The sequence below is a fragment of the Pimephales promelas genome, chromosome 16 (assembly GCF_988280905.1).
Source record: "Pimephales promelas chromosome 16, fPimPro1.hap1.1, whole genome shotgun sequence".
Lineage (NCBI taxonomy): Eukaryota > Metazoa > Chordata > Actinopteri > Cypriniformes > Leuciscidae > Pimephales > Pimephales promelas.
This window is the reverse complement of record NC_142784.1, coordinates 26,158,671-26,179,771: the sequence shown is the minus strand read 5'-3', so window position 1 is coordinate 26,179,771 and position 21,101 is coordinate 26,158,671. Positions and strand designations below refer to the sequence as shown.

General features: G+C 37.0%; 2 protein-coding genes across 2 annotated transcripts; one reads left to right on the top strand and one right to left on the bottom strand.

Moving 5' to 3' along the window:
- Positions 1–5,061: 5,061 nt before the first annotated feature.
- tmem120ab (transmembrane protein 120Ab) lies at positions 5,062–9,659 on the bottom strand. Its single transcript, XM_039670551.2, has 12 exons — positions 9,382–9,659; positions 9,166–9,284; positions 8,953–9,069; positions 8,812–8,871; positions 8,221–8,316; positions 8,049–8,138; positions 7,820–7,885; positions 6,370–6,431; positions 6,162–6,254; positions 6,020–6,084; positions 5,767–5,835; positions 5,062–5,607 (listed from the first exon to the last, which is right to left on the bottom strand). Exons 1-12 carry the CDS (start codon positions 9,448–9,450, stop codon positions 5,497–5,499), a joined length of 1,017 nt encoding a protein of 338 aa, XP_039526485.1. The 5' UTR covers positions 9,451–9,659; the 3' UTR covers positions 5,062–5,496.
- A 1,913-nt stretch (positions 9,660–11,572) lies between these two features.
- On the top strand, positions 11,573–19,142 carry gdpd1 (glycerophosphodiester phosphodiesterase domain containing 1). The gene is made up of 11 exons (XM_039670557.2): positions 11,573–11,675; positions 11,755–12,070; positions 14,156–14,198; positions 14,482–14,617; positions 14,752–14,797; positions 15,572–15,693; positions 15,836–15,925; positions 16,030–16,163; positions 16,391–16,450; positions 17,280–17,331; positions 17,520–19,142. Exons 2-11 carry the CDS (start codon positions 11,935–11,937, stop codon positions 17,655–17,657), a joined length of 957 nt encoding a protein of 318 aa, XP_039526491.2. The 5' UTR covers positions 11,573–11,675; positions 11,755–11,934; the 3' UTR covers positions 17,658–19,142.
- Positions 19,143–21,101: the final 1,959 nt, after the last annotated feature.

Here is a 21,101-nt window from a genome sequence, read left to right as displayed (position 1 = left end):
ACATATTCCATGTCTCTTCCTTTCCCCACCATTCTATACTAAATATCAGACTTAAAGGGTTAGTTCACCCAAAAATGAAAATTCTGTCAGTATTTACTCACCCTCATGTTGTTCCAACCCCGTAAGACCTTCGTTCATCTTCGGAACACAAATTAAGATATTTAAGATATTAAGATCGCTCCTGCATACAGTCCATAGGCTTCTTGAGGGACTGGCTCTTGCTGTCCTCGAAAAGTCATTAAAGACATCGTTAAAATAGTCCAAGTGACTACAGGGGCTCAATCTTAAGTTTATCAAACGACGAGAACACTTTTGTGCGCAAAAAACAACAAAAATAACGACTTTATTTCAACTATTCGTTTATTTCTCCCTCTGCGCGAGTCAGGTTACTAGTTTAATAGCATAAGCTTCTGTTATTGTACGTCACACGCATCACACCCACATGACCAGCGTCGGCCAATAGTGAGCCTACGTGTGACGTAGCTTTACGCAATCACACTACGTTAACTGACTTACAGGCTCATGGAGAAGGAAGTGAATAGTTGAAATAAAGTTGTTATTTTTGTTGTTTTTTTGCGCACAAAAGTGTTCTCGTCGTTTGATAAACTTAAGATTGAGCCCCTGTAGTCACTTGGACTATTTTAACGATGTCTTTAATGACTTTTCGGGGACAGCAAGAGCCAGTCCCTCAAGAAGCCTATGGACTGTATGCAGGAGCGATCTTAATATCTTAAATATCTTAATTTGTGTTCCGAAGATGAACGAAGGTCTTACGGGTTTTTGGAACAACATGAGGGTGAGTAAATACTGACAGAATTTTCATTTTTGGGTGAACTAACCCTTTAATGAAAGTAACACACCCACCACCATTTCCCTCTTCCCGGTCTCTTCTCACAGAAGCATATCCCTTAATTACAAAATCCAGTTTAGGTTTCAGCCAAGACTCCTGTACACATATCACATCTGGCTTAGTCTCCATCTTATTTACATAACCCTTAAATTCCAATCCATTAGCCACCAGACTTCTAGCATTCCATTGTAAAATTACTAACATCAATACTATAGTCCATCCCATGACTCTTGACTAGGCTGAATTTCTGAAGTTAGACCTTCTCTAACCATTTCCCATGTTAGCCCTTTAATATCCAGGAACCTCTCTGCTGCTCTCACTATTATTTGTATCTTTTCTGTTCTTCTTTCAGTTTGTGCTGTACAGTTTATGACTTCTGCCATAAATAACACAAAACTCTTTTTACTCACTATCATTGTGCCATCCAATTTGTTGCCCACTTTTTTAACTGCTTCTGCATATGACAACTTATTTCCATCTCTTTCCTTCTGAATTTCTACTCCTCTCTTTCTAACTTCACATCCTCCATACGCCACATTACTCCGCACACCCACGATTTTACACCTATTTGGTTACAACCTGTAATCACTTGTTTACACACAACCTTCATTTTCTTTACCTTATCTCTCTGCTCCTCATTTTCACATCTCACCATCAATGCTCCATCCTGAAGCACTCTTGCACATTTAATCTCTCCTGCTTGTTTCCTCAATTCATTTGTTAATTCAATTGGGTTTACTCCTTTTATTCCTTGTCCCTCTTTAAATCTTACAATCATTTTTATTTCCTCTCTCCTTTCATCTATTACTTCCCTTTCGCTATCATCATCTGTACTTACTGACTCCTCTTCATTATCTTTCTTCCTCTTTTTATTTGCTTTTTCAACACTTTTCATTCTCCCTCCTTCCACCTGTGTCCAATCCATCTCCCTTTCATCTTCAATCTCTGGTTCATCATTTCCAGCTTTTGTTTCTGATCCAACTTCCTCTTTTTTTTCCCTCGATTTGCCCATCTTCTCTTACCACCGACGCCGTCGTCGCCAGCCTCGGGACCCTTTCCCAACGAGACGCAATAACTTTGGAAAACGCTTTTACCGCCGTGCTGTCGATCTACAAACACCCACAATCTCGTGGTGACACTTCCCGTCTTCTGATCGGTGACGTGGCTGACCAGGATCTATTCGGGAGTAGGGCATAGGGAAGCTCACGAGCAATAAGCAAGTCCCAGTTGGGTCCGTCACTTATTTGGTTCCCCGGAAACATTTCCGTTGTGGACCGTGTTATTTGCAGCGCGTTTCTGTATTTGGTGGTGTTGTGAGTACTTATACCATGGTCTGGGTGAATACTCGATTCTGATTGGCTGCAGGGTGTCCGTTAAAAAGTGATAGAGGACACCTAGTAAAGTAGTTCTGGTGAAACTGCCTGTTTACCATTCGAAATTAATAAATAAATGCGCTGCCTACAACGGCTGTGAGTAACCATAGCAACAGGCAGTCACATGCTCTATCATCTAACGTTAGATATTATAGCCTAATACAATGAGCGACTTCGTGCTATTTCTTTTAACATTTATGGAGAATATGGCAACTTTGACGACTGGTATGCTGCTGAAGAAAGAAAAAATGTAAATAAAACGGAGAAAATTACACCGCTGCTGCTCTGCTCCATTGAACTCTATTGGTAACGACGTAACTTGCGACCATAGTTGGATAACGATGCTTTCGGGAAATGCACCCCTGAATGAGACCCTGCGGGAGTTTTACGCAGCTGTCCAGACAACCAAGGCAGGAGAAGGCTGAACGTTACAGCGTTTCAAGCCTAAGGAGCCTGAGGAAAATTACCCTCTCTTTGATCTGATTAATTTATTGCCCTCTATAACGTTAAGCGCGAATAGCTGGAGATCAGAGCTAATTGTTTTTTTTTTTTATTGTTGTTTGATTAATTGTTTTATGAGTAATAAAAAAAAAACTATGCCTACCTTTGTGTTTCATGAAAAAAAAATGCATTTGTGAACCTGAAGGGATACGAACTAAGCGGACTATATATCTCCGGTTGCTAAATAAACAGTCAGGCAGGCAAGGCAAGTTATTATTTGTAAAAACTAGATTTAGCCTAATTAAAATATAAACTAATGTTTTATTTGGCAAGTGACCATGGTATAAGCGGGTTAATGCCCTCCAAGGTGTCCATTGTCAGGTTTTAATGGACTTCGGCGGAGGCAACCGTCCTCCGCTGCGCGTCGGCCGGTTTACGCCTCGCCGTCGTCCATTAAAACCTGACAATGGACACCTCGTCGGGCATTAACCCTTACTTATACCATGGTCTGGGTGAATACTCGATTCTGATTGGCTGCAGGGTGTCCGTTAAAAAGTGATAGAGGACACCTAGTAAAGTAGTTCTGGTGAAACTGCCTTTTAATTTACCATTCGAAATTAAATGCGCTGCCTACAACGGCTGTGAGTAACCATAGCAACAGTCAGGCAGTCACATGCTCTATCATCTAACGTTAGATATTATAGCCTAATACAACAATGAGCGACTTCGTGCTATTCTTTTAACATTTATGGAGACTATGGCAACTTTGACGACTGGTATGCTGCTGAAGAAAGAAAAAATGTAAATAAAACGGAGAAAATTACACCGCTGCTGCTCTGCTCCATTGAACTCTATTGGTAACGACGTAACTTGCGACCATAGTTGGATAACGATGCTTTCGGGAAACGCACCCCTGAATGAGACCCTGCGGGAGTTTTACGCAGCTGTCCAGACAACCAAGGCAGGAGAAGGCTGAACGTTACAGCGTTTCAAGCCTAAGGAGCCTGAGGCAAATGTCATGACCCTCTCTTTGATCTGATTAATTTATTGCCCTCTATAACGTTAAGCGCAAATCGCTGGAGCTCATTGTTTTTTTTATTGTTGTTTGATTAATTGTTTTATGTGTAATAAAAAAAAAAAAAAAAAAACTATGCCTACCTTTGTGTTTCATGAAAAAAAAATGCATTTGTGAACCTGAAGGGATACGAGCTAAGCGGACTATAAATATCTCCGGTTGCTAAATAAACAGTCAGGCAAGGCAAGTTATTATTTGTAAAAACTAGATTTAGCCTACTTAAAATATAAACTAATGTTTTAAAAATGTTTTATTTGGCAAGTGACCATGGTATGCGGGTTAATGCCCTACGAGGTGTCCATTGTCAGGTTTTAATGGACTTCGGCGGAGCACAGGTGTGTTGTGGAAATGATGAAGATGTTTTTCTTAATTTGCGGATGTATTTTTGTATTTGAATGCGTTTTTATAGTTGCACAGGTTTTTTTTTTTTAATTTGCATTCGTCTTCATCAGGTTGCAGCGCGGTGAGCTCTCTCGGCCACCGTAGGGTTATATGTGATTAGCAGTTTAATTTAACTCGGGTAAATATTAGCCATGCGTTTAAAAACAAACCTAACGTTACCTTGCAAATCAGCGCCGACTGTAGAATACACCAAACTCGAAAACACCGCTAAAAACAACATTTTCTGTTGTCTATCGTACAAGACAGTACGGTTTATAAATACATAACATCAGCCATACAAATATCTAACTTTAGTTGTCGTATGTAAATATCTGGCTCACTTTACGGCTGCACGTCGAAGGACGCCGCCATATTGTTATGACAAGAATGCTGGGAAATTGAGTTCATCTCAGGAGTAGTTCACCTTTTAAAAAACTTTTGCGGATAATTTAACCCCAGCATTTAAATTAAAATAATTTAAATGCTGGAATGTTTTCATCAAAAACCTTAATTTCTTTTCGACTGAAGAAAGAAAGACATGGATATCTTGGATGAGGGTGAGTAAATTATCAGCAAAAGTTTTATAAAAAGTGAACTAGCCTACTCCTTTAACTCCGCAAAGTGAGGATTCACTGTTTGATTTTTTTTTAATCATAATAATATGTAGCCTATATAATTCATTTGAATCATGTAATAAAAAGTTAATAATTATTATCATTATTACTACTCCTACAACAATAGTTGTTTGTTGTTGCTGAATCATTCACAAGAGTCTTCAATGGTTGAATCAATTATAATAATATGCATTTAATTTGTTTCATATAAATAAATAAAGCACTATTGTTACTGTGTTGTTGTAATTAATATTATTATTATTGAAATAAGTTAATATGTTGGTCTTAATTAATTAAATACAGTTTTACATAAAACAAATAACACTCTTCATTCTTATAGTTTATTCAAGTCTGGTAATTTCAGACAAACAACTTTATTATAGATTGTATAACATCCAACATCCATTCAAAACAAAATGCAGTTTGCACGTTCTCTGGAAGATAATAAAAAAAATTAAGACATTTTTGATTCACTTACAGGGGTGTCAAACCCAGTTCATGGAGGGCCACAGCCCCTACAGAGTTTAGCTCCAACCCTGCTTCAACAGACACACACTTGGCAGTTTTCAAATGAGACTCAAGGACTTGAATAGCTAATCAGGTGTGTTTAATTAGGGTTGAAACTAACTCTGCATGGGTTGTGGCCCTCCAGGAACTGAGTTTGACGCAAAGATTTTTGTGTAAGGGATTATTGACTTAAATTAAGTCTTATTTTTCAGCTTATTTTGCAAAAATAAAAATTTACACGAAAGCTTTTAAAAATCACAGCCTCTTGGTATTTTGCTGGGTTTGATGTTTGTGACGAACAACTGCAAGTGTTGTGAAAAAATTTCCCGCAAACAGAACCAGAAAGCAGAAGCCACACATGGAAACCTACAGTGAAAAGAGATGAACATATGAATGAAACATAAGATTATTGCAACTTCAAAATCACACTTTTAACAGATTTATTCATAGGCTATACTGAATGTGACATATTCTTTCACTTCAGTGTCGTGATGTTGTGGAAAGACCTATAGAAATAACACTGACCTGCCATTCTTTACATTCAGGGAGCAGAACCATTCTGAACAGGGAAATACTGTTCCAAAGCTGCCAGAACTGCATGACACATAGAAATACACAACATTCAGTGTTCAACAAGATATACACCAAAAATGATTACTGTTCATAATGGCATTTCATTTGCGGTTCCATTTTCAAAGATTTATTATTTAAAATCTGACTATTATGCTTTTTGCTTTGAATATATTTATATCCTGAAATATTAAAAACAAATACTTACTTGACCCAGGAAGAGAAAGGGAAGAAGAAATGTCAGTCCCCGCCACATCCACGACTGAAATCCCTCTGTTTAAACAAAAATGATGTTTATAGCTTTAAAGTGACATAAAGCGCTTCACTTTCTTCAAGTCAGAAATCCTTACCAACAGTCAAATCCAAGTTGTGTCGTTCCCCTAGTGCTTTTAGCCTGTAGAGACACCCACTTTGATAGTAGTACTGAAGACACTGCACAAAGCCTAAAAGAGAAAGTGATACGTTTGCCTTCAAGATCTCTCAATATTACAGTGTTAGTATTTTTCATGCAGCAGATGTTTTACAGGGTGGTGTTAGCATGTAGGGCTTGTAACTTACTTTGATACAAACAATAGATCAGAAATTGGTTCCTGAAAGACTGGTATGTTTCACCATCTGGCCTACATATACAACAGAATCATTGTTTGAGGAAAAATACCAGCAATTTACTGATTCATAAATCATCATTCATTGTTTTGGTGCTGATGCATTTAATATCAACATTGTAAGATTGTGCCTATTCCTGAATTCCTTGTGAAAGATAGTAGTGACATTTAAAATGAGCTTTTCAGTTTTTATTTTATTTTCAGTTTGTGGTTCAGTAATTTTGTGCTTTTATCATTTTTTTTTAAACAACCAGATTTTTATTTACCATTTCAACTTAATATTATTATTATTATTATTTTCAGTTAGTTGCTATAAGGCAACATTCTTAAATTATAATGTTGTTCGAAGACTCGAAAAAAATGAACTAATCATTCCTCTCATCATAGAGAGAGAGAGAGAGAGAGAGAGAGAGAGAGACAGACAGAGAGAGAGACAGAGAGAGAGACAGAGATGAACTAATCATTTCTGTTTCCAGGACAGATTCAGAACCCATTGCGCAATGCGCATGCGCGGTCAACACAAAATCACTCGAATCACAAATGAATCACTCTCTGAGACAACTCGGTAGTCGCGAGTCATATTAAAGATTCGTTCAAAACACTCACTACTTCTGGAGGTGCAGCAAAGGACACGAATAGTTGGTAGCGATTCTTTTTTTCAGGAGCAACTTCTTAGTAAAACCAGCTTTATACTGAGTCTGACCCTCGTTTATAAAGCAGTCTGGTGCTGAGAAAAGATTCGCGAATTGCGCAAAAATGAAAGCAGTGACGTTACTGGTGGGGTTTATTCCCATCGAAAACAAAACTCAGCCACTGTGTCTTCAGCGGTTCGGATTTAGGAACATCAAAATGACTGTGTTCGTTCTGTGTTGAAACGCTGCTGTCAATCAACAATCGTGGGAGGGGCGTCCGTTTTATTGATGTCGCAAAAACTAACGGCTCAATTTGAAGCAGGGGAAAACACATAAGAAGATTAAAACAAAAACACTGGATAGATTTTTATCATATGATGGTTGTGCACAGGCACTGCCACGACATTTCGGTACAATCAACTTGAAAAAAGTGCATGTGCCATTATATGACCCATTTAAAATGCATTATGCATTAAAACATGAAAAAACAACCAATTGCAGATGTAACAAGGAAACTTTGGTCAGAATTATTTATGAAAATATATCATTTGTGCTGGCAAATCGAATAATCATGATGAATTGCATCGAACATAAAAGTGTGTGTGTTTGTGTGTACACACATACAGTATAAATTTCCAAACTTTTGTTAAAGCGATTAATTACGGTTAATCGATTTGACGGCACTAGATATAATTCATTATAACTTACATTATGAATAAATTATAATGCATAAAGGCTTCGGTCAGACATTAATAGTCAGAAATGACTCACCAGGTTAGCATGACCCCAGACAGAAAGGTGGAAATGTAGTGGTGGAAAACCCACCAGCCTTTAATCCTATATAAATCAAAGCATATACAAGGTTTTAGAGATGGCACAAGCCAGAGTAGGTCCTTGAGAGAGCTTATTAAATCCACCATTGATCAAACGTTGTGAATGCAGCAATGTCACATCTTCAAACCTGAAAAGACTCTTAAAGTTTCATCTGAAAGTTTCTGACCTGGATCCATTGCTGATGAGAATACTTTCACGGATTGTCAGGGTGCAATAGTACCAAACCAACAGGAAGTTAAGAAGGGCATCGAAAACTCTACAGACACACACCAAAAGCAAGCATGAAATGTGAAGTGAGGGAAGGCTTGTCAGACAAACCCGTGTGAACTCAGTCTTACCTGTAGCTGATGAAGAAGCGACATATGAAGGTCATCAGGAACAGAATCACGGTCACATACAGCTTGAACCTTTCATACTCATCTTTGTATTCAGCTCTGCATTACAAAGTGCACAGGCATATGATAAAATAAGTATAAAATATAAGCTGAAAGTCGATAAACTGAGAAGCGAAATTGTGTACATTTTTGTATATATATTGATATCATATATATATATATATATTGAGTTTCTGTTGATTAAACCAATCTCCTTAATTGCATTCACTATAAGGCAATAAGTAAGTTAACAGTGCATCAAGTACTTGTATTCAAATTGAAATAAATATAAATGTATTGTATATTAATTATTCAAATAACTATAAATAAGTTTTAACATGTAGGCCTATACATTTATTTTTTAAAATTGGGTGACACAAACATTATTTGGCAATGGTACAAACTTAATTGCAGATATATTCTCAAAACAAGCCTCATATTATTATGGAAAATAAATGCACATCTTGTTTGAAATATTTTCATTTTTTGTAGTGTGCATAAAGTGATTGATATACATTTTATATATATTTTAGTCAATCTTTTTTTGGTGCTTACTTTGCCTCTTTGCTTGGAAGGTTGACATTCACACTCCCAAGGACAAGACTGAGATAAAGCCTTGAAAAGACAAGCAAAAATAACATTCAACTTGTAACTACAAAGCTAACCTTCCGAAACAGACTCATTTAATAATCATACCCATTTTTCTTTGGAATAAATTCTTCCATTTGAAAGATTAGGCTTGGCATATTTTGAATGTGACCTTTGACCTTCTTCACCTCATTCTTCTCCTCTTCAGTCAGTCCTTTATCAAATCTATAATTCAGAGTAGGAAATGTATATTAAATTGTTACAATCATAGTCAGTATAACAGATCATAAAAGAAAAAAAGACTAAATAAAAACACGTTACTTTGACAAAGCCTTTAAATTGTCCTTTAAATTCTTTTTCTGTCGAGATATGGAGGCAGCAAAGCTTTTTTGAAGTTTGGAGACTTCCTCCAACTTCTGCAGGTAAAGCCGATGGGTCTCCTGGACACAGAAATGTTTTATATCCACAGAAAAGTTCAGTTGTTTTGTAAGGTCTTCGGTTCTGAATCTGAATAGATTCAGAAAGATAATATCCTACCTGAAGCTGCTGTAATTCTTTCTCCTGAACCTTCCATTCTTGAAGGGCTGTTGCGAGTGATGTCGACATGTAAACTTTATCAGTACAACTACTCAGTTAAACTAACCAGATTTCTCGGATAACTAAATGCAGAGAAACAAACTGTGATGGATACACAGCAATGTCTTCAATGCAGATTTCTGTGTCGAATTTAAAGACTGCATCAGTTTAGAAGCATTTCAATAGACAATCTTCGTCGTATCTCTTATTTAGCGATTGCAATATAGGCTTGAACTTTGTAGTGAACTTTGACAGACCAACTTGACTGACCTTTGACACACTTGGTTGCTTGCACTTTACAGGAAGGGCTACATGTTCAGGGTTTCAACACTGTGAATTCTGACATATGAAATAATGTGAAATTGTATTTAGCGATGACAGAAACTTCACTGCACATTTAAAAACATTATTAACTAGAGAATACATAGAGTCTAGTAAATTATGTTGTTAGTTCTAATTATGCCTTAGTTGCATAATCCAATAATCCCTCATAAATCCCATTGATGTAAAAGAGCACTTAAAGAGAGAGAACAGCTGAAACAATGAAAACTTGAACTTTAATCGAGTGATAACATTTTTAAATACCTTACAGCAGGATTCAGGTCAAATATAGGCCTAATTTTGTTTCAATATCTTAAACTACTGCCTGGTGGTCATGTATTATAGGAACTTTCAATGAATATGGTACACTTTGGTGTTCCATTATTTTTGTATTTAAAGCATTATAGGCATAAATTCCCCCTTTATTGTGTTAGTCCTGTATGTTAGATAAACTAGGCTATAGATACAGTCGGCAACGCGTCATAGTTGGGGGGCGTGGTCGGCGTGGGGGAAAGCAGCGCGACCATCCTATGTATTTGAATGACAAAAATGTCATATTGCGAGTCATTTATGCCTGCCGACCGGCAACGATACATTGCAAATTTAACTGTAATAGGTTATGATTGCCCTTATTTAATTAAAAACTGGGCCAATGACCCAACCAAATGGCCGGAGGTGTCGTTTCCAGACTATTATATCTGGTTGAATCTTCAGGTAAGACATCGCGGAAGCTACCGGCAACACAAGCCTGTAACTCAATCAACTTGCGTATAAGTTACTATAAGTCCATAAAACCATGTCACTTACCAATTGTACGTATGCTTCACTCCAAACTATTAATGCTTTTGTAAAACGGTGATCAAAGTAGTCGCTACGAAGTTGCAGAGGGACTTTGCTGACAGTTATCCGAATTCTCACAGACTGCAGTCTGATAACCTTCAGCTGATAACGCTAATAACATCCCTTATGAAAAACAACTAAAGAATCTTGTAGTATTTTAGGACAAACTATTATAGTAACGTTAATCCTATAGGAATATAGTATTTTGGGACATAGCCTAGAAGTATAGGTATTAATGAACATCACAGAAGTATTATACACTACTATAGAATACTAATAGCCATAGGATTACTATAGTTCTTTTTCGTAAGGGACGTAACGTCAGACAAATCTGGCCCACTGCCTAATACGAGTTAAACATCTACTACTATATCACACAGGGACCTCTACTCACACAGTAATCTAATAAGATATGATTAATTTTGCCATTTTGTCCTCCTATCCGGTTCTGCATGTATGTAAGAAAGGCTGTAGAACTTCAATTTGTAATTTGTTAGTTTATTGGTGGTACAGAAAACGACACCGCAACCCTTCGGCATGATTGTCCCATGTATTTCAATGAGCGCCAAGGCAATGATTTCCCCCACGGGCTAAATTCACACCACGTGACGGGGCGTTCCCGGGGGCGTTCCCAGACCAACCGACTGTATGTGTGTAGTAGATGTAGCAAAACTATATTAGTTTTTAGTGTTTTTACGTTTATTTTATTACATTTATTTAATTTCGAGGGTTTTTTTTATATTTGTTTCAAGAAAATTGTAAAATCACGCAAATTAGTTTTTTATTTAGCCTAAAATTAAAATAAAGTTATAAAATTGTTTTCGACTTCCTGATCAACACTGGATCTTAATCACATGACATGAATTCCTCCGCTAAACGTTTTTAATAAAGCAAGCTATTTGTTTGTTTAACGTCTTTTCAGGTCTATGCATCTGATCCGCAAGACTTAGCATCCTCTTGCGTTCACTCGCGTCATCAGATGCTCGCACGGCGCATGCGCCTTCATGCGACTGTAGTATTATCATTGACCTAAGCAATATTTAAACTGCGCAGGGGGGTGGCCTGTCAAGAAACGCTAGAATGTAATACCATGGGTGGGTTTACAAATAAATACATAACGTTCCAACCAAAGCAGGATCTAATCTGACTGATAGCCTATATGTTCTGCCTCAGGGCTTCTCTCGGCTTTCTTCTGATCGGTGATACAGAGTGTGTCAGCGGCGGCTGGCCAGAGGTGCTGGATGATAGCTACCGGTGTGTGTGGAAACTCCAGAAGAGCCTGTCTCGTTTTAATGAATTTGTAGTCATATAAGGTGCTTTACTGACTTGCTTGTCCGATTGCCAAACGTAAAAATGAGCGTCGCGGTTTATGTTTTGACCACGGTGACCGGGTATGTGCTAACATCGGCGTTACTGCTGAAGTGTCCGTCACTGCTGCACCGGCGAAAGAGAGAAACCTTCAGAAGCAGACACATCTCACATCGCGGCGGTGAGTGGACAAACGATGCTTTTATAAGTTATAAATGTCAAATATAAGCTACAGCTTTTTGTAACGTAACGTTTGTCCAGTCAAGTCAAAACCCAGGGATCAGTGATATGCAAAATGCTGACTATGTAGCCTAACGTTAGTAAGGAAGCGTATAGGTTTTGAGTCAATGAACGAACCTTGACATTCATTCATAAGATTGCTGACTGTAAAAGTCACACACTTAAAAAAAGTAGCTATATAACCCATCTAAGTTGTATATTCTAAACCATCACCCATTTGATGAGAAAATAAATTGACAATTACCTATTACAGTGTTTCCCAACCCTGTTCCTGGCGGCACACCAACACTGCGCGTATGTCTCCCTTATCAAACGCACCTGATTCAACTCATCAGCTCATAATCAGATGGGTTAATGAGTTGAATCAGGTGTGTTTGATGATGTGCCGCCAGGAACAGGGTTGGGAAACACTGGCCTATTATATAGGCCTACATACATACATTCACACAAATCTATGGAACACCCAGCTCAATGAAAGCGAAAGTACAAACTTCCATAGTAGTACATTATGATATAATAAGTTCTCGATCTGTGAAATCCAAACATAATGTTTGCGACCCGGGGTCCAAATAATTTACAAATGGCTCCCATATTTGAGTTCCCAGTGGTATCAGTTCCATTAACACTTTTTGCCATCCTTTCACAGAGGTTTCGAGGGAGGTTGAAGGGAAGGGGTAGGTTATCAATGATCCACTGCTAAAGAAAAATGTTCCATGCTGCCCAAATTGAAAAGTCTTCTGTTAGCCATCACTTGGTATGCCCATGTAACCGGTCCTACTTGACTCGCTCCCAGTGGGATTCAAACTGGAGTGTCCGGTGGGCGCACCAACAAGGATGTTAGACCACAGCCACTAGTGGCTGGCACTGGCACACCTCTTGAAGCAAGGGGATTTAGGTTTACACTCACAGCCCTTTCTGGCCTACATCTGTTACACCCAGTAGGTGAACATGATTTCACAAAGTACATCTTTGTTTATGCTGGAACAAAATTCCAATCAACCAATAAGATCTGAAGGACAAGAGTACGGTTTGTCAAGTTTAGGCTTACAACCCGGGTTAGGTATTTTTACATCAGTGTTATTCACCAACTATCTCACTCTGATTTTAGGGATAGTTTATGGGAAGGGGTTTGTTACGGGTAGGGATATGGTGAGGACTAAATAATCAGAGGGGAATGTTGTTACAGGAACAAGTGTTGAGGGTTCCAGTTCCAGGTTTATACTTAGAAACTTTAACATTTCACAAAGTATGTTATTCCAAAAATTTTGCATTTAAGACAAAAAGGAGAAAATGAATTGTTAAAAGTATGTGTGTGGTTTGGTTAGCCTATGTAATCTGTGTTATATCTTCTTCAGCTAAGTTGCTTTCATGATTACAGACTGATATTCTTTTATCATTTTTCCATACTTTGTCCCAAATATCCTCATCAATTGGAACTTCAACTCGCCCTCCCATAACTTCTGAATTTTCTATGCCAGTTCGATATATATATATATATATATATATATATATATAAATTTCCCAGATGCTTGAAAAGGTAATTTCTCAACTAGAGATATTTCAAAATTATCATGTAATGATGTACTTCTTTGAATAAAATGCCTAATTTGCAAAAAATCTAAAAACTTCTGACTTTAGAAGTTTATATTTATCCATAATTGGTCAAAATTACATTAGGTTACCATCAACAAACGAGTCTTAGAGCCTTACTACACCCCTTGTCACACCAGGAACTAAAGTTCACATAATTCCATGTTAAAAATCTGGATTATGTAAAATTAGGGATACAAGACAAATTTCATAATACCTTCATGTTGGTTCAGAGTGTTCATCTTTGACTTGTCTTTATTGACTAGGCACTGGACTGTGAAGTGGAATACCGTAGAAACTATAGATATAGTCTGAATATAAACATTACCTAAAGTAATTATTTTACTACCAAAATCAATATTGTAAGCAAACAAAGCACTGCTACTACAAAATAGCTACATTTTGTCCTGATATTTATTGTTTTGTTCATCTTCAGGGGCCGGTGAGAACTTGGAGAACACAATGGCAGCCTTCAAGCAGTGAGTTTATCAATGGGCTGCTGTTTATGGCCTGGATTTGCATTGATGAGTGTGACTGTACATAAAGCATATTTAGTTAATATATAAGTATACTTGATGTTGTAGAATTCAGAAGTATTCAGAGTGGGGTTTTTTTTCCCCTCTTTTCTATATTCTCGTTTCATCCTTACTGTAAGTGGCATCATCAGTTGATGAATAAATTGATGAAAAGGATGAAAAGCTTTGTTAACTTATGGACAAAAACATCCTTAACTCACCTGTTGTATGTTTTCTACTTCCTCAGCGCTGTAAAACTTGGCACTGACATGTTGGAGCTGGACTGTCACTTAACCAAGGATGAGCAGGTGGTGGTATTGCATGATTCCAACCTCAAGAGGTCGACTGGCATTAACTCATACATTTCCGATGTGGCTTATGCTGTGAGTGGAGAAACTTCATCCTGTATTTACATTCGCACTCGCAGTCCTTGACTAATTTGCAGCAGACATAAAACTTTTATATCAGTAAATAAATGCTGTAATATGAAAGTGTTTGTGTGTGTTTGTCTTCTTAGGAACTTCCACCTTACCTTTGTAAGCTTGGGGTGACTTTCAAACGAGGTGAGTGTTCAGTCCAGGTAATTGGATTCAAGGTATAATCAAGCAGATTCCCAATGTGCCTGAAGTGTTACTTATATTTATCCTGTAATGGAGAAAAAAAAATCTGAAACATCATTGAAAAAAAATTTAAATAAATTATATGAAAATGCTATTTGCTTCTTCACTATTTCTGTCACTAATCAAATGTGAACAAATTTATAACTGATCATGTGACCTCCTTTGTACCTGTTTAAGTTTGATGTCATGCGTCACCGCTTTTGGGTCCAAACGCTCTACCAGATGCACCAAGAAAACAACAAATGGTGCTAATATACACTCATGATGTAACGCAATACTACCAAAAAAATTATAATCCTGTTCCTTTATCTCCTCATCGAAATCCCAGATGGTCAGACAGTGATTCATGTTTTATAAATCCTTAAAACACTCCAGTTTGGGACGCAGTGAGCACAGACACAGTAGTGTACACCATACATTTTTAAAAGCTAAGCTTAAATGTGTAATATGAATAAGTAATCCTCATAAACAGCTGTTGAGATAGTATTCTCAAGTGGAACGAGTGGAGGCTTGGACCCGGAAACAGCCTTCCTTACCTCATGATTTAACAAGGTCCGATTAAAGCATGTGCCTCCATTAAAGCACAAGCTATTTGGGTCATTCTTAAAATCACACAGGATAACATGTTTATAAGATTTTTTTTTACAAACTTTTGGAATTTATGCAGTTGTAATTAAAGCCAGTGATTCAAACATGTTTAGTATGCATTCATTTCAGAGTGCTACTGTGAAGGAGGAGATGACAAACGCATCCCTCTGCTGAGAGAGGTGTTTGAAGCTTTCCCAAACACCCCTGTAAACATCGACATCAAGGTCAACAATGACACCCTCATCAAGAAGGTGGGATGACCCTCCCAGTCCTGCTCATATTTCATTTCCTTGAATCCTCTGTCTGTTCGGCTGTTTGTCACCACTAAAATTAATCAGGTTAGTGAGACAAGAATGTCAGAAGCAAAATAGAGTTCTGCTTTTTTTCCGTCAGGTGTCCGAGATGGTCACCCGATACAACAGGGAGCATTTGACCGTCTGGGGAAACTCCAGCAATGAAATCGTTAGGAAATGTTACGAAGAGGTGAAACATTGTTTTTTTTTTTTGTAAACAACAAAACAGTAAATTATTCGAACTCGAAGTATGCAAAATGTCAATGTCTGATGTTTTCCCGCTTGTTTTTGTAGAATCCGCAAATCCCAGTCTTGTTCAGTTTACCCAGAGTGCTACTGTTGGTGGGTCTTTTCTACACAGGCCTCCTGCCCTTCGTCCCGCTCAAGGAACAATTCCTAGAGATTCCAATGCCTTCCATTGTTTCCAAGTAAGGAACATTTGCATTTTAGTCGTACTTGCGTACATGCTCCAATCATTATTTTTCTTCCAGGATTTAAAAATCCTTTAGATTTAAGCCTTTAAAAATCCTTTTTAGATTTAATTTCATGCAGTGGATGAACTTTGGACGCTCTTAAAACTAGTGCTTTGCTAGATATTTTTTTCTAAAGATTTAATTGGAAATTTGAAAAGTGATAAATATTTTGTCTCTTGTAGACTCAAAGATCCTGAGCGTCAGACACGGAGTCATCGTTTCATAACGTGGTTGGCAGACACGTGAGTTTATGTACACTCTGGCCTCTTTAAACCTTTTACCTAAATAATTCCTTAACACTGTTTGTGTTTCTTGAAAGTAGAAAACTACCTGGGGGTATTACTGAAAGCAGGTTATGTGACTTAACTGGGTGTATATACTGTTGTAAGTTGATAATCTTAACTTTTGGTTCCAAAACCTTTTGGTAACTTTCAGGGTATGTACAGTAAGTTATTTTCTGAACATAACCTGCACTGGACATAACATGCATGCTCTATTGATGAGGCTCCGGTGGGCATGACAGATTTCACACAATATTATACAAGCGTTAAGTATATAATCATTTATTTATACTAAATACTCAATACTCATTTTCCGCAGAATAGTTAAACGATACCAGCTGCAGACTCTAATTTCTCCGACATCAAGTTAAAGGGATAGTTCACTTTGAAATTAATTTTTGATATGTTTTAGCTTACCTCAAGGGCATCCAAGATGTCTTTGTTTCCACTGTATTTTCAATTTAGATATTTTTTGGTCAAACCGTTCTTGTCTGTCAGTCATATAATGGAGGTATATGGTCACCACCTTAAAGAGCATGCGCAGAGAAGTCCAAATTAAACATGATTTAATGACTCGTAAATGTAAGTACACATTGATGGCCTAAGACACGAAACGATCGGTTTGTGTGAGAAAACGAACAGTTTTTATGTTGTTTTTACCTCATGTAACCACAGCCCTGTTTTTTTCCCATGCTGGCCCTCAGTGATAATTGTGATTACAAGCATCCAATATTCATACTTATTTAAAGGTTGTTAATATGGTGGAATGATTATATGGGTTTATTTTCAGGCTCCTCATGAGAAAAGCTCTATTCGATCATCTGACGGGCAGAGGAATACAGGTGAGTGAGTCCTAATCTTTAAATGAGATTTAGGTCATACTGCACATGTGCTTTATGGGTAAACAATGTTTTGAGTGCTATGATGTGCATGAGCAGATGGCAGGAGCTGTGAATGGAATTTCACTCTTGTCTGGAACGTCATCATGGGACTTTTCCACTGGTCTTTACTTTTTCCTTTCCAACCACAGGTGTATATCTGGGTGTTGAACGACGAGGAGGACTTTAAACGTGCCTTTGACCTTGGAGCTACAGGGATTATGACAGACTATCCCACCAAGCTAAAGGAGTTCATGGAGAAAAACAACTACGCTACCACCCTTAAATAAGATTTGAGGCCAAAGTAAACAATCAATATGCGTTTCCGCTGACCTTTGGCCCCTGAACGGGCCTTTTAATTACCCAGCAGTCTTTGATGTTTATGTCCGTGAGTGTAGAAGTGGCAGCTATCAGTTCTGCATTAATCAGCAATTCAGCATCAGAGCCCCGCTTTAAAGCGAACTGGATGTCATGAAATCATTCTGTAGCTTTAACTTCATAGCAATACACATTTTCCATAAAAAGCTGGAGGACTTATAAGAGACTATGCTGAATGATCAATTATATTGGGGTGATGTCATGATCGTCATGATATTTCTGTGAAATTTACCCTAGTGGCACTTTCAGTGTATGATTGACTGGTAGTTTATTGCTGTGCGTCACTTTCTGCAATAACACTGAACTCACTAAAGCGTTAATTGTCTAAATGACGATACTGAAGGTTTTTTTAAGGCACAGTAAATAAACACTTGTTTTAATGTGTACTTTAGTATGGGATTGTTGAGAGACTAGTAATCAGAGGGATGGAGATTTTAAGGTTTAGTTCAGTACTATGTGGTTTAATTGTGGTTTGATTGACGTGTGTATATTTTGTGTTTGTAAATTTGTTTTTGTTTTTGAGATTTATGGCTTAAAAGATGCCTGAGTATTGCTTGAAGTGTTAGGTGTTTAGTTTTATATATGACCAGTCAGAAGTTTTGACCACAATTCGATCTTCATTATTACTATTTCAGCATGTTACAATATTAAAGTAATCAAACCTCATATTTAAGCTGCTTCAAACCCTGCTTTTTCTTTAAACTAAAACTAATTTATATAATAATAAACTAAATATAAGTTAAGTTATATATAAAAAAAAAAATCATGCATGGGGAACTTTATATTTGTCTTAAATAAATTTAAAGTATTCCAGCAATTGCCTTTAGGTCAAAAGGTTTTGTGATCATCAGACACAAAGTCAGTCATGTGTGTCCAAGCTTTTGACTGGTTGTGTATGTTTTATACGGATGAAAAAGGTTTTGTTGGAGTGTAACTGGGACACAAGACAAGGGTTGTATGTGGTCATGTGACTTGAATGTACTTTTGCTGGGTCAGGAAAAGATTTTAACTTGTTTAACCACTGAAATGTTGGTGGTTTTACTTTTTTGATGCATTGAAAGAGATCATCAAAATCTCATTCTTTTAAGGATACGGGATGCATTCAAAATTGACATGACAGTAACTCACTCCTGAAATATGTAGTTGTGGAGTTTCCCCCCTTTTGTAAAGAATATACGGATATAGTACATTTTAGCCTTGTGCTGTATTTAATTTTTTAGTTCATATTTTCTCCAAGCCACTTTCATTTGTTGTGTGTGAACTGAATGTACTGTTAAATTTCAAGTGATAGCTACAAAGATGAATTCAAAGATTAGTTATTGAGCCTATTTGGTTTCAATTGCACTGTTCAGTTTTGGATATAAAAAAAATAATTTATAAATGAATTTAAACAATTATATTTTGCCTTTGTGTTATTAATCTTATTAATTATGAGTGTACAACAACTTGATGCATTAAGTGCCAGTAACTTGAAGGGTTAGTTCACCCAAAAGTGAAAATTCTGTCAGTATTTACTCACCCTCATGTTGTTCCAAACCTCTATGTGTTTATTTATTCTGCTATACGCAAAGGAAGATATTTGGAAGAATGTTTTAATCAACAGATCTCATTCCCCATTGACTACCATAGTAGGAAAAATTTCATACTAGTCAATGGGGAATGAAATCTGTTTGATTAAAACATTCTTCCAAATATCTTTCTTTGTGTTCTGCAGAACAAATAAACACACAGAGGTTTGGAACAGCATGAGGGTGAGTAAATACTGACAGAATTTAAATTTTCGGGTGAACTAACCCTTTAAAATAAACACACACATATTTTGAGCAGGAGAGGGCGCTATATGGTAACTAAACCTTCCTCTGACGAACCAATGGAAAATACTATAATATAGGTAACAAAATATAAATGTACAATAACATAAAAACGTCTACAACCGTACATTTAACTACTTTCAACTTTCTTTGATTATACATTTTTCTATACTCTAATAAATTCAGTGCACTTCAATATGTTGGTTTTGTTTTTTTCATTTTTACAAAGCTTTAAATAAACTTACATAGTTCGTTAACTTCCTCACAGAATGAATACAGTTAAGTATATTGTACTCTTTCCTTCCACGTAAAACATGTAGCTACTGTAGCTTATATATAATTTATATATATAAAATATATATTTTCGACATAAGTTCTCTAAACTCAGTTACAGTTGCAGGTAGGTACCAGCCCAATTTATGATTGGCTGTTTTTTCATGTTCTAACCAATCAGCGTAATGTTGCTATGCCTCTGCGCCTCAGTGATTGGTGGAAAGAGTTGTCATTTGCCCTGTAGGTGATGTACAGTGCGATCGTGCCCATACAAAACTTAGTTTACATGCACCACGTCCACACACTGTCCGCGAGCGAAGCGGGAGAAGGAATTTGTCGTGACAGGAAAGCATACGCAAAGTTTGCTGTGAATCCCGATTCACCTAAACGGAAGAGGAGCGCGTGCCACCATATCACAACCCCGTTTTCTTCTTCTCAAAGGTAAATGCGAATTGTTTTAACACGTAGTCTAAATGGAAGTGTGATAATATTTATTTGCTTTATGTAAATCAAGTCAACTGATAGTGTGTGTAAGAGCATCAGGTCAGGAGGATGACGGTGTTGTGTTCTAGTTCTGCTGGAGATGGTGTGATGCGCTGCAGGTCCGCAGTGGTGATGCTGCTACTGATGCTTGTTTATCAAACTCCGCCACTATCACATCCAGCATCACTGCAGCAGCATCATCAGTGGCACATGTGTCATATCTGACAATCATCTTCTTTATCATTACGTTTGCATGGCATATCAGTCATAAATTAAGACATCTCTGCATTAATAGCAGCATTAGTGTGCACTTACTTTATTTAGTCTGCGTCATGTCGGAGTTCTCCTGCAGGAGATAAACATTGCTCATTGATCACAGACCCACTGGTTAGTAAATATATTATTTTAAAGAAATATATATTTAAAAAAACAACAACAAAGCTTCATATTTCATACTTTCGTTGTTTCAGTGTAATTATAGGCTACATTTAAGTACTGAGTAATATTAATGTATTTACTTTTGGGGTTTGGGTTATGGGTTAGTTTGAATGTAATTGTGAATAATCTTTACTTATTACTATAGAAACTACAAGATGCACACAAGGACACTGTAAAATAACGTGTCACTGACTATTTATCTATGAATTAATAATCAACATTCCATACCTAATATTTCATATTTAGAACATGTCATAAAATGTTATAGAATATTCATTATAAATAAAATGAATAATTTAATAAGACTGAATAGATTGTTTAGATAAAAATGTGATATCTTTATTTCAAACA